This window comes from Bicyclus anynana, chromosome Z, assembly GCF_947172395.1.
Source record: "Bicyclus anynana chromosome Z, ilBicAnyn1.1, whole genome shotgun sequence".
Taxonomy (NCBI): domain Eukaryota; kingdom Metazoa; phylum Arthropoda; class Insecta; order Lepidoptera; family Nymphalidae; genus Bicyclus; species Bicyclus anynana.
Window position 1 is genome coordinate 18,544,725 of NC_069110.1, and position 15,312 is coordinate 18,560,036.

The 15,312-nt window shown below is 38.2% G+C and overlaps 1 protein-coding gene across 1 annotated transcript in view; it reads left to right on the plus strand.

Annotated features, from left to right (window-relative positions):
• Window positions 1-372: 372 nt before the first annotated feature.
• Window positions 373-15,312, plus strand: part of LOC112045723 (protein fork head-like) — a 62,423-nt gene continuing 47,483 nt past the window's right edge. The window contains exons 1-2 of the mRNA XM_052890833.1: window positions 373-466; window positions 517-659. Of these exons, the coding sequence (XP_052746793.1) occupies window positions 373-466; window positions 517-659 (237 nt within the window). The remainder of the gene's footprint in view (window positions 467-516; window positions 660-15,312) is intronic.

Consider the following 15,312-nt stretch of genomic DNA (forward strand, 5'->3'; position numbering starts at 1 on the left):
AACAACTATAATTATGTTTAAAAATACATTTTTTTATGGTATTAGGTACTACCTAAAATTTTAAGGCTTCAACCAAATTTGGAGCGCACTTTCGCATCGCGCAAACATATGGGAATGACATTCGTTATTGACAGGTCACGTGACCAAGTCAGCGATCGGATCACATAATTTTTTTTAGTTTCCAAAACGTCAACGTTTGTAGAAATAAATAAATAAAGTAAAATAAAAATTTATTTATTAAACACACAGTAACAAATTTCTAATACAATAATAGAGTAGATTCCTGGCTCCCAAACTAGCTGTAACTGTATCTTGGGAGCCAGTGGATTCCCATTAGTGTGTGTGTGTGGGCGAATCGAATCGACGTGCCACATGGATATAGGCCCTGTACTCTGTGCAACGACGAGTCAACGCAGACGGTTCATCCGTCGGTCGGTGCCAGTCGCACAGAGCACAGACACCATCGGTCAGTCGCAGTCGCACAGAGCTCAGACACCAACGGTCCGTCTGTTGCAGTGGCCCGGACCGACGGAGCCGTGCCGGCCTACGGCTCGCGCTCGACTCCGGACGAAGTCTCCACACTCGACATGAGCGAGCTGCCCTCCGGCCTGTACGGGGACCCGCGGAGGATGCAGCTCTTCACGCAGGTGCACCCGCCGGTGAGTGAACGCCAAAATTTCAGTTTTTTATAATCAAAAAACAAAGTTGAAAAATTGTTTTCAGCTTTTTGAATATAATTAAAAAACTGTTTATTTTTTCTTTGTTATGAAATAACGATCTAGCTTACTTATGTGACTGATTAGTGATCTATCTTTAATCTAAACTTATAATATTTTCCCTCTATTTTTTTTTAAATTTTTAAGAATGTTAATACAAAAAATAATAGATAACACTATTAGTATATTATTACCTACTAAGAAAAAGTCCAATAACTTATTCTTAGTCTAGAACTACCTAATAAATAGAAGAGTAGCAGCTACTTTAATAACAGGGCACAATCTTACCCATTTGTGAAAAATCGCAACCAAACTAGATTTTTAAATTATTACAATAAATCGCACTTTGAATTTTGTTTTTATTTTCTTTGGGAGTAAATGGTGCATATATTTATAATATCATCGCGGCAACTATTATTTGATGAACTAGCTGATGCCGCGCGGTTTAATCTGCGTTAATAATTTTTACTCCAAAAAATTTCCTTTTAGAACACTTGTACCTTATACATGTTTAATTAATTTTCCTTAAAAAATATAACCCTAGAGTTATGGGAATTACTCAGGAGTAATTCCCATGTATATACTTCTTACACTTTCTGAACAGACTCCTCGACATTATAAACGATAATTAGGTATTATTAGTTTAAACAACGATGTTTAATAAGCGACTAAATGAAATTAAGACAATTTATACACATTTTTCCGCCTCAGGGGACTTGTGCATCAAAACTAGTGCCATATCTATAGTATAAAATATCATTGATTCGGTGCATTTTTATGTGGTTTACGGGCAGTAGGTTTGATTATTTTGCGAGTGTCGAAAATTTGCTACATAAAAGGCCGTATCTTTTGATTGTGTTGGCTCAGAAGTTAGAATATTTTTCTTGACTTGACTTGATTATTTTTCATATGAATTTCAGCTTGATACCTCGACGCATTCCTGAGATAAAGGCTTGTGATAGACAGGCAGACTTAAGACAGACAGACAAGCCACAAGTGATCCTATAGTTCCGTTTTATCCGTTACCATTTTGAGGTTCGGAACCCTAAAATTTAAAAGCTCGACTGCGTAAAATATAAAATCTGAAAAGAAAACACATGTTCAGCCCCGAAGTGTTAGCAACGTCATTTTTGTATGAAATTTTCGTATGAAATAAAATATCATTAATCAATGATATTTTACTTCACTCAATTCAATTTCGGTGCATTTTGATGCGGTTTACGGGCAGATTGAACGAAGTGAAGCGACAGGGAGGTTTTGTTCTATCGAGACCGTGTGAAGTCGCGCGCGTTCGCTAGTGAACACCGTGACGACACGCCGAGCCGGAACAAAGAACGTGCGAATGTGTCAAAACTATAAAAACCAGCGCGAGCGAAGTGAGTGCATTTAACAATCAATCCGTTTTGTGGCAAAAACAATAAACATTGAAAAAACCAAGTGATTTAATACTGTGGCGTTCGGTTACTGCGATTCGACTCGGAGAACGACGGCCGAGTGCCCACTTGAGCAGCGATTGTTCGCATTTTTATATCCATTTCACATTATATTGTACTAGCTCTCGCCTCACGTGTACAATGTTCAATTGTTAATCAAGTAATGTCATAAGAGCTCACACTGGACTCCGACTTGAGTAGATTCTATTCTTCTGTGTACTATCAATGATTGCGAGGCTATTAAAGTCTCAAACAGTAATCTCAATGAGTGCAAGTGGGCTCTTAGTGACTCAAACAGTAATCTCAAAGAGTGCAAGTGGGCTCTCAGTGACACAAATAGTAATCTCAATGAGTGCGAGTGGGCTATCAGTGACTCAAACAGTAATCTCAACGAGTGCGATGGGCTCTCAGTGACTCAAACAGTAATCTCATTAAATGCGAGTGAGCTATCAGTGACTCAAACAGTAATCTCAATGAGTGCGAGTTGGCTCTTAGTGACTCAAACAGTAATCTCAATGAATGCGAGTTGGCTCTTAGTGACTCAAACAGTAATCTCAATAAGCGCGAGTGCGCTCTTAGTAATTCAAACAGTAATCTCATTAAGTGCGAGTGAGCTATCAGTGACTCAAACAGTAATCTCAACGAGTGCGAGTGGGCTCTCAGTGACTCAAACAGTAATCTCAATGAGTGCGAGTGGGCTCTTAGTAATTCAAACAGTAATCTCATTAAGTGCGAGTGAGCTATCAGTGACTCAAACAGTAATCTCAACGAGTGCGAGTGGGCTCTCAGTGACTCAAACAGTAATCTCAATGAGTGCGAGTGGGCTCTTAGTAATTCAAACAGTAATCTCATTAAGTGCGAGTGAGCTATCAGTGACTCAAACAGTAATCTCAATGAGTGCGAGTTGGTTCTTAGTGACTCAAACAGAAATCTCAATGAGTGCGCGTGGCTAGTGGGATGTTAGTGACAAAACCACTAATACAGAATGCAAGAGTACAAGTACAATGTAGTACATCAATGAGCACGTTGTCTCGACTGAAGTTACACTGTTATTTGTTTTTAATATAATTAACGTCATTTATGATGTATTCAACTTATAATACAACGTATAATAATCTTCAACTTCTCAATATATGTGTTATTATTATGAATATAAACAACATCCACTTTATTAGACGTCAACTTAATTGATGTTAACAAATCCTACGTACGAACAAAGTACTCAATGGATTTGGTTGAAATATGGAGTTTAGGTAGATTGTACCCTGCCCCGCTAGCCAAGTGGCACGTCGATTCTCTTTCTACGATCGCTAACGCAACAAAAACTAGAAAGATGTATGGGAATTACATCGACAGGTCACGTGATCAAGATCTGTTATTCCCATACAAGTTTCTAGTTTTCGAAGCGTTTGCGATCGTAGACAAAGAATCGACATGCCACTTGGCTAGGGGGGCTGGATTTAAACACAGGTTTACCCAAACTGAACAAGCCCGGGAGCAACGGTTAGACTGAGTGCCGTCACGTCGACTGACCACTCGGTTTACTCATTCAAACGTCTTAATTCAGCATTAGTAGGTAGATTTTATTATTCAGTTACTAGCCTAAGCCCGTGACTTCGTTCGTGGTAGTCTAAGTCGCGCGGCAAGGCACGGATACAAACTTCAACAAAGTTCCAGACTGTCGGCCCTCACTCCATCTCTACTAATATTATAAAGCTGAAAAGTTTGTTTGTTTGATTGATTGAACGCGCTAATCCCAGGAACTACTAGTCCGATTTGAAAAATTCTTTCAGTGTTAGATAGCCCATTTAACGAGAAAGGCTATAGGCTATATATTATTCCCATATTCCTACGGGAACAGGAACCACGCGGGTGAAACCGCGTGGCGTCAGCTAGACATAAATATGCGTGTTGAGCTTTATTTTGTTCCGGAGTTTAAAACTAGGTATATTTTTGAAGATATTCATTGAAAGCAAATGGTGCTAAAGGTAATTTTGTTCATAATTAAACACTTGTCACGAATACTATGCTTATTTAAGTAAGGGTTAATATAATATTTATAAAAGCACCTTGGCAAACAATGCATTATTTTTGAAGAAATTTGATTAGGTACTCAAAAAAATATTTCATTGATGCTCCTACCGCTCCTACCGTTTATAATTATGTATAGCCTATGACATTCACAGATTGATATTCAATGATATGACACTCATAGATAACGTGGCTTTCTATTAGTAGACTTTTCGAAATTGATTCAGTAGATCCAGAGATTACCCTCTACAGTCACCTAAATACACAAACTTTGACTCTTTTATAATACTAGTACTTATATAGATTTATAATGTTTTGTATCATCGGGATAATAATATGTCTTGATACACTGTAATAATAAGATACGGTTCACGAGGGTCTGTGACGTGGTGGCCACTGGCTATCAAGTGAACTCGTCTTATCTTCTCGTCATTACGTCGTTACATCATCGACCTTGTTTGCTTGACTTGTATTCTTGCAAAATAAAAAAGTGTATCATTAATCTTCCATTTCATTGAATCGCTTCATATTGACATCGCTAGCGGCATCGCAGCATCAGTTAAGGTACCCTGCATTCTGTAAAGTTACAGCGATGATACATCGCTCATTTCCATGGCAACTACGTTTTTAGTGACATTTTTTTTGGCATCTCATAGAGATGAAGTTTATGACGGCCTCCGTGGCACAATGGTATGCACGGTGTATTTACAAAACGGAGGTCTTGGGGTCGACCCGGGGTCAGGTCTGGCTGGTGGGAGGCTTCGGCCGTGGCTAGTTACCACCCTATCGACAAAGACGTACCGCCAAGTGATTTAGCGTTCCGGTACGATGCCGTGTAGAAACCGAAAGGGGTGTGGAATTTCATCCTCCTCCTAACATCCGCGACCATCTTAGACTGCATCATCACTTAACACCAGGTGAGATTGTAGTCAAGGGCTAAAGTGTTTAAATTTTAATAAAACTTGTTATTATACGAATATTACATCGACGAGTATAAAATAGCGGAATCACACCACAGTGATGACTGACGGTGCACCGCAGAGTGCGGGCCTTCGATCTGCTATCGTAGGTACTCCTTTAGTTTTTTTTTTAAAAAAACGTGTTGTAAAGTTTTTTGTGTGTGTGTATTTGCCGTATATTTTTTTAAATATGACCAACATTCCCCTCCAAGTAGTCGGGAAAGACTAATAATGAAAGTATTAGGAGCGGGTACGACAATAGACCAACCACCACCTCTCGGTGATGAGTCCGACAGCTCTTGCCGTTGAGCTATTGGGGCTCTTAACTAGCTGACATCCACGATTTCGTCCGCAAGTCTAAGTCACGCGGCATTGTATGAGTACTTTGCAGAGCTAACTGCAGAAACTGCGCCATCTCGTAAGATATGTATGTATGAAGTTCAAACACGTACTATTATCGTGAATCGCGGCAAACTTTCAAAAGTGAAACGGACTGTCACCCGCACCATGCTACAGCGCATGAAGATCAGCGGACTAACGACTTCTTCCGCACCAGTGCCTTGGAGCGACCCTATATCGAAATTAGTCGGGGACCCAAATGACGCCAGCCGGGAAAAAAGAGATTATTTTTTGAATTTTGACATTTCTGTAGTGAAACTCTATAGGCAGTTTTTTTTTGGGAAGCACCAGATTCAGTGAAATTGTGGATTCATCATTATCACCCCTTATTCGTCTCACTGCTGAGCTTGAGTCTCCTATCAGAATGAGAGGGATTAGGCCAGTAGTCCACCACCTGGCCCAATACGGATTGGCAGACTTCACACATTATGCAGGTTTCCTCACGATGTTTTTCCTTCACCGTTTGAGACACGTGATATTGAGTTTCTTAAAATGCACACAACTGAAAAGATAGAGGTGCATGCCCTGCCCTGTATCGGATTCGAACCCATACCGGAATTGGAGGCAGAGGTTTTATCCACTGGGCTATCACAGCTTTCGTTGTGGATTACATTTTACAAATTTTTGCATTTACACGTAAGCAAACTGTCATCATCATCATCATATCAGCCGATGGACGTCCACTGCAGGACATAGGCCTTTTGTAGGGACTTCCAAACATCACGATAAGCAAACTGTATACCTACATATGTAATGATACGGCGCTAGCTACGCCCCTGTTCCGCACCAACAGCTAGTACCTACGTGTACTAGATCCAGAGAGATCTTCAAAAACATGAAGTTGTACAATTTAAGAAAATCGTAAGCTATCAAAGCCCGCGCGGTATTATCTGGGGCCATGACACGGGTTCATCTCGCGCAGAGATTGTCAATATGATATTGCTGTTGACGGCGTATGCTGATTGACAATTTTTAATGATGAAACATTTTATATCGCACCGTCCAATTTAGGTAAAAAAAAAATATGTGAAAATTATAATAATTCAGAATATAAGTTTTGTAATTAAATTAAATAACATTATCTGTACAATATTATTAACAAAGTCCACCATCGCGTCTGACTTTACGAACAAGTAGTCGTGTTCGAGTAAATAATATGCTCCTGACCGATTTTTGTTTTTTTTTTTTTTCATTTTTTTTGTGTTTGGCCACGACGGCTAATTTCATGGTGAGATTAACCATGTATGTAGGAAGATAAGTGCACAAATGTGTGCGCAAGCACAGGTGCACTCTCTTTTCCCTCACTTTCATAGTTTGATGGGACTATATGGGATACTGGGATGGGATTCGAATTAATGATGAAAACCTTAAATGATGGCCTTGGTTTTGCGTTACGTCGAATGTTTACATTAATTATAAAAAATACAACAGATCAAATGAACGAAATTGTCTTTCAAATTTCTGTGTCCTTTATCGCCCAGAGTCGAGCACTCGCTCGGCTTACAAATATGACCTGGACTGTCACAATAACGAAATGGTCGAGACTTAAAAGAAAACGAGGCAGAGGCAGACTACGTTATCGGTGGGTCGACGATATAAGTAATTTCACCGGCAAAAACTGGATACTGAAGGCAAACCTTATCAGCCGATAGACGTCCACTGTTGGACATGAGCCTCTTGTATGGAACTCCAAGCACAATATTCCCGTGCCGCCAGCATCCAGCGGCTCCCTGTAACTCGCTTGATATCCTCTGTCCATCTAGTGGGGGGACGACCAACACTGCGCTTTCCGGTGCGGGCTCGCCATTCCAACACTATGGGATCCCAACGCCCATCGGCTCTTCGAATTATGTGGCCTACCCATTGCCACTTCAGCGTCGCGACTCGCTGAGTTATGTCAGTAACTGCGGATCTCCTTATTCCTGATTCGATCACGCAGAGAAACTCCAAGCATACTCTCCTCCTCAGAAACTCCATCGCCTAATAATAATAAATAGTGTCAACAATTGTTAACACTATTAAGAAGAAATAAAAGGCTTTTTTATTTTGGTTTTTATTTATTACTAGCGGACGCCCGCGGCCTCGTCAGCCTTTAGACCTCTTTAATCCAGCCCAATAGTATCGTATAGTGGGTATCTACCAAGTGAAAGGAGATGACGATGAAGACATAATCTGTTAGACCTGTTATATTAATATTTCTACCTTCCAATCCACTAGCTCACTCGGAAACGGAAGTGACCCATATTACTTCAATTTTTTTTATTACAAAGGTGCCTACTATTAAAATAAGTACCTACTGTTAAAGCGTTTTAAAAGTACTCGTATGTCACAGTTATATTTGCGCGTGCAGTCTCTGAGTCTCTGATTACATTACTCATCCGCCATATGATATACCTACGAGCTACCTAATATATTGATGTTTGGGACAGAGTGATTACAGACTAGCGTATTTTTTTGCGCGTATACGGTCATTTCAGCATACGCGCTTACTTACGCGCTTTGAAAAACCGGACTCGCGTAAACGGGTATATTTCGGCGTGTTCGCTCGAACCGTCGGTGTCGTGACAGTATCTCTGGTAGGTGTCTCTCGCGGCTCGCGCTTATACGAGCTTAGAAACGCAACAACGCTCGTACAAGTTGAGCATGTGGCAAAAGGCGCGCTTAATGCCTATACGCGTTTATATGCGTTTCCAAAAACGAGCTTGTACGAGCGTAAAAAACGCTAGTCTGAAACCGCTCTTACTACGATGCCTAGTTGTCTGGTCCGATATGTCTGCAGATGACGCATCAAGTGAGTTAATGTACTGATCTAAGCTAATATTATAATGAAGAGGTAAGAGTTGATTCTTCGCAAAGTCGCCGCGGACGTCTGCTTGTTCGTACACAAATTATTTACTGAAGTGATAGAAGGGTAAACCGCTTCGTAATGTAACGCGTTACAGTGCCCTCTGTCTGGTTTCCTTTTCTCTCACGCATACGTCATCAGGGCCTGTACCCATGTGTCATGGCGATATTCTTTCTACAAATGCTAGCGCTTCGAAAATTATAAAAATATGGGAATGACATTTGTTATCGACAGGTCCCGTGATTAAGTTGTCGATCGGATCTGTCATTCCCATACTTTTGTTAGTTCTTGAAGCGTTAGCGTTTGTAGAAAGAGAATCGACGTGCCTCGTGGCTAGAGGCTTAGGTTTAAGTGATCACTTCTATTGAGTGTCCGAGACGCACATGTTTTTTGATTCTCTTATCAAGCGGTTTATAAAAACATCGTGAAATCTGCATACGTGTGAAATTTCTTTAATTCTCTACGTGTTAGAAGTCTGCCAATCCGCATTGGGCCAACGTGGTAGACTGTTAGACCTGACTCTTTTCATTCTGAGAGGAAATTCGTACTCAACAGTAAGCCGAATAAGGGTTGTTAATGATAATGATGATCAATATCAATACACATCTAATAATGACTTCCTATGTGGCATACCCATATGAAATTGTTTATTGAAGTTTATCATTTTGATGATAATTTTTTTTATATTTATGATAATTGGCACATAAATTATTAATTTATACATTATTATCGTTAAATCTAATGGCGTTAAAAAGGAATGAAAGCCTATACTGATTTGTTCGTGGGCAAAGTCGTAGGTGTCCGCTTGTCTACAATAGTATATTGTTATACAAGGGACCAGCGCCGGATCTAGGGGGGGGCAAGCCGGGGCCTATGCCCCGGGCGGATGTTTAGGGGGCGGCAAAATTCACACTTTATCAACTAATGGACAACTCATCATTTACTTAACATGCCTACGGAATAAATAATAGCACGAGTACAGATATTTCTCTTGATCAAAAACTCGACCGATATACTAAATACCGACCCAGAGCTCGGAGTAAGACCATAGAAAACATATGGTAAGACGTGCTATGCTACCCGAACATTACCTACATTTCGCGAGGCGCGTAGGCATGGTTCAAAATACGTTTTACTTTTTTTAATGGTACTAATATTTTGAAAATGTCGATTGAAGAACTGCAAAAGTATGGAGCTGATCTGGCTCGAAAATACGAGCGCGATTTGCGCCGTTGAATTCTGCCAGGAACTTCACGTTTTTAAAGAGCAAGGTCCGCTTTTATTTGGTGATATAGAAAAGTCTAACGGTTTCTATATCTTATTGTTTATTTATTTATTTACACCACCAAAAAAATTATATGAACACATCTATACTAATATGGTAGTTCGTTGGAGCAAGGTCTGGTAAATACGGAGGATGACGAATAGTTTCTAACTGCAGTTCCTGAAGGGTTAAAATGGTTTCTCGTGCTGTGAGGTCTCGCGTTGTCGTGGAGCAATAATGGTGAAGATCGATTCATGAGTCGGGGCTGTTTAACTGCTAGTTTTGTCAACATGGTTCGGAGTTCGGCACAATAGACATCTGCCGTTATTGCTTGACCAGATCGGAGAAAACTATAGTGAATAACACCATGCTGAGACTACCAAACAGTTACCATTACCTTTTTATTGGTAAACTTGATAAAACAATAAATTTTCATTTCATTTCATTTCACTTTTCATCACATGTTACAATTCGATCCAATATTCCTTCATTTCTGTACCGGGTCAACAAGGCAACACAAATTTCAACACGCGTTTCTTTCTGCAGATCAGTCAAATCATGAGGCACCCATTTTTCGTATTTTTTTATTTTATTGATTTGACGCAAGTGAGTCAATATTGTGGGTAAGGTATCGTTAAGCCATGCCGCTAATTCCTGGGTAGTTTGACTAGGATCGGCTTCCACTATCTCTCTTAATTCATCGTTATTCACCTGTGTGGGCGGTCTTCCTCGTGGCTCATTCTTTAAGTCGAAATTTCCATCACGAAAGCGTTTAAACCAAAATCGCACGGTGCGTTCATTAGTAGACCCCTCTCCAAACGCAGCATTGATATTGCTGGCTGTTTCTGCCGCGTTAGTTCCGCGTCGGAACTCGTATTCAAAAATTACTCGAATTTTTGCAGTGTCCATCTTTCTTGTCTAAATTGAATAACGAAAACAATTGAAAGCCGATATTCAAATGTTAAGAAAATAATATCATAGAAACCATTTGAAAAATGTTTCATTCGAAAACCTCAAACCATGAAGATTCTATGTCAATTCAAAAAACCAATTGCAATAAAACGGCAATTTCATACTTTAACCCCTATTATTATAAAGCTGAAGAGTTTATTTGTTTGTTTGTTTGATTGAACGCGCTAATCTGAGTAACTACTGGTCCGATTTGAAAAATTCTTTCAGTGTTAGATAGCCCATTTATCGAGGAAGGCTATAGTCTATATTTTATCCCCGTGTTCCCACGGGAACGGGACCACGCGGGCGTCAGTTAGTACAAAATATTTTGCAAACTAGCGGACGCCCGCGACTTCGTCCGCGTGGAATTTAGTTTTTCACAAATGCATCGAAAATGGATTTTTTCGGGATAAAAAGTAGTCTATGTGTTAGTCCAGGCTATAACATATCTTAATACCAAATATAATTTTACTTATAGGTAGTCACAGCATGCAAAAAGTATATGTCGTACGAATATCTTACACGTTTATTTCTATATATCTGTAAATAAATAGGTTTAACTACTTTTATAATTTGAATTAAGTATAAAAACGGCGCTTCGAACGCAAAAAAAGAAATATAACGTAGTGAAACAGTAAATTTTACATTTCTATATACTTGCAGTTTTAAAATGTAATATTAAGAGTTTTACCTATCAGATTTACAGGATTTGTCAACTTTACTACTTGTAACTGCATTTTTTTTACTTTTGCATTTGAAACGCCACTTTAGTATTTCATACTGAAAAGTTCCTGTTTTTTCTTATCCGTGCAGAAAATACATCGATGGATGCATTATTTACAAAAGGCATATTTAAGCTATGTCCAAATGTCAATCAATTTAGTGAACTTATTATATAAATTAATCAATTAGTGTCAATTAAAGTCAATTATTAGGCCTTTCCAACGAATGCAAAACCGTGGAAATTGATTCGTGCGTTCTGGAGTTATAGCGTCAGGAAGGAAAACACGACTTATTTTTACCCGACTGCAAGAAGGGTTATGTTTTTCGCGCGTATCTTGTATGTATGTATGTATGTATGTATGTATGTATGTAATATTCTTTATTACCTCATATCTTCCAAACCACTATACGGATTTACGTAATTAGGATATCGTTAGATTTGTCTCAATAACCCAAGTGTTCTTAGATAGATTAAACTAAAAAAAAATAACAAGATGACTGTGAGACGCTATAGACTCGAGGTGAAAAAAAAATCTTTTTTCCTAATATTGCAATATGGGTGTCAAATTCAAGAGCTTTTTGTGAGGATTCTAAAGTGATATATCATGGCCATGTTTAAAAAAACTACAATTAGAAAAATGTTATTTATTAGTTGTCTATACAAAATACGCGAGGCGGGTGACTATAGGTGCGAGCAGGTTTGTGAAGTGAAGTTATGAAATAGACTAAATTAAATATATTGATTATAAAAATCCGCCAAGTGCGAGTCGGATTCGCCCACCGAGCGTTCCGTAGGATTTTTTGAATATTTGCTTAACCTCGGTTGGACGTATAACTTATCGTACTTTGTAATAAACGTAATAAATAAATCCGAAATTAACCATCTATTGTAACTAAAAAGTGTGAAATAAATAAATTAATTAAACAAATAAAAAAACCCGACTGCATAAAGTATAAAAAAACTGAAAAGAAAAAAAACAAGCTCAGTCCAGAAGTGTAGAAAGCAATTAGAAAACAGTCGGGACCTTAGATATTGGATAGAATGATTTTCTTCGACATTATTTAATAGGTCCCGACTGTTTTCTAATTGCTTTCTACACTTCTGGACTGAGCTTGTTTTTTTTCTTTTCAGTTTTTTTATACTTTATACAGTCGGGTTTTTTATTTGTTTAATTAATTTATTTATTATATAGTAGATGATAAAGGTATAAATAAAAGGTTAAAAAAATAAAAAGGTATAAGTAGCCGGGGGCGGCATTTCTGTTTTTGCCCCACCTAAAAAATTGTGAAGATCCGGGGCTGCAAGGGACTAAAACGACTCATTATAATACCTATACGAGGTATTTTTAGGGCACAAGCCGTAAGGCGAGGGCCGCTAATAGAAACCGAGTTTATAATGGGTTCAGCCCCGCGTGTTACACTATACTTTTCAATATGATTGCGAGAAAATAAAATAATTCAGTGCAGTATTCAATATTTTATTTTAATTAAAAGTTAAATTTACAAAATGTTACATTTTTGGATGTTAAATTAGACGCTTTTACTCGGTAACTTAATTTCCGACTGCTGTTAAGATGAATAATGAGTATGTGAGGTAAAAGTGGGAGATAATAATTATTAGTTTAAACACCTTCCGTAAATGAATCCACTCGTTGTTCTTTTCTCCACTTATAATTTTTTTGTACATTTATAATGTTCATTTCAGTTCATTCTTTAAAATTACTATAAATTGAAAATTAAAACATACCTGCTCTCCTGTAATTGTTGTAAATGTAATAATTACATTTCATTTACCTATATTATGTATAATTTCATGTTAATCTAATATATAAAATTTTCATGCTACTCCTCCGAGACGGCTTGACCGATTCTTATGACATTTTTTATGCATATTCAGTAAGTCTTAGAATCGGGTACTATCTATTTATCTAACCTCAAAGTGATAAGTGTTGTCCCATCTAACATGTTTTTCTATACTCCCATACAATCAGTTCGTAATAATACTTAAAAGGTAATTTGAACTTTAATACCACACCATAAAGTTCAAGTGTTAATGGAAGTTACGGGAAGGCAAAACATTTAATAGTGTAGGGGTAAGTTAGAGGTAGGGTAGGGGTAGTGTAGGGATAAAGTAATGTAGCGTAGATGTAAGGTGGAAGTGTGGTAGGGTAGGGTAGGTGTAGGGTGGGAGTAGAATAGGATGGGGGTAGGGAATGTGTCAAAGCGAAGCTTGACCGAGTCCGCTAGTTACCCATGTATTTTAGTCATAATTATTGGTTTGTACGAGTAGGTACGTTCTGTTACGCTAAAATTTGCGGAATCCTCGCACGGAATGCAATGTAATGTTACATCCGATAGAACTTCGATTTGATTTCGATGCAAATTCTAACTGATAATAATCAGTTTAGGTACTTTTATCTTTAACCTTCTATATTAAAAGAGGTGTGTTATAAACTTCAGGTGTATGTCTGTATCTGTGTTTTTGTCTGTAGCGTCGTAATTTTTAAACGAAACGATTATGATGCGGTTTGAGAGTTGACGTTATCGAAATATTTGTTTAGTATGAAATTGTGAACACAATCTACTCCGATGAGCCATATATGTGTTTTTTTGAGATTCTATGTAACAAATGTCATCCGGTGCTTACTGATGGATATCATACAGTATGTAGATGACATTTTGCCAATTGATTTGATGTTTATTTTAATATATTGATAATAAAGACCAAAATAGTGAATAGGCCAGCTGGTTTAACTAATCTAAACTCATGTCGGGTATTTTTGTTCTGCGCGCCAAAATGAAATGTCAAATTGACAAAGGTTATATATTTTTGTATATACCTACTTAGTTTTTATTAGTGAGTTTGCGAGAAACGCCTTTCTGATCTTGCAACAAAAAATATTTAGCCAAACAAATATTTCTTCTCGTAGGTCATTTAACCCGATCAATAAAGGTTTAAGTTTCACAATTATCATATTACATATTTAACTTTATTTGTTAAATTTCAATAAATATAAAATCAGCCTTCGTCTAGTATTATTTATTGAATATATATATAATAAGAAAATTAATCCACGAAAGTTTTACACTTTAGATGTTCATTTGATTTAAAATGTCCTAGGGAATAATTCAGACTCTAAATTATCTAATCTGTTAAATTTCATCAAAATTTTTCATTCAGCCATGTTTTCGTGATTAAATATTTATAATCACTATTACATTATCATAACTATCCATATCTACTTAATAATAATTATTCAATTTTATTACATTTATAGTGTAGCAGCAAATGCTGATTATAGGAAAAATATGCCAACACCAAAATTATAAATACCTACCTATACTCGTAGTTTGCATAATTTAAAAAAAAATCTACTTTGATTAATTCGATCGGGGTCAGTGTAGACAGAGCAATGTGAAGTAGTGCGCGTCTGTACACTGGTAAGCAATTATGGCGTAGCTACGCAGGGGCTCTCGAACTCAGGGGGCCCTCAAACTCAGGGGATCCTCTATCCTTACCAGAAAATTGCAATCGAACTGAACTTAAAAAATGTCGAAAACGAAAAAGAGCTGATGAATATTTTTACTTCTTAAAACCTAACCAGTTTAACTGGTTGTGGCGGCACGTCATCGTACTGGAACTCTAAATCGCTTGGCGGCACGTCTTTGTCGGTAGGGTTGTAACTAGTCAAAAAACATCCCACCAGCCAGACCTGGACTAATTAAGAAAACATCAATCGGCCCAGCCAGGGATCGAGCCAGGACCTCCGTCTTGTAAATCCACCGCGCAGACCACTGCGCCACGGAGGCCGTCAAAAGCCGTCGACCAGAGAGCAGTCTGCGACCAAATGTCGTCATCAACCCATATTCGGCTCACTGCTGAGCTCGAGTCTCCTCTCAGAATGAGAGGGATAAGGCCAATAGTCCACCACGCTGGCCCAATGCGGATTGGCAGACTTCACACACGCAGATAATTAAGATAATTCTCTAT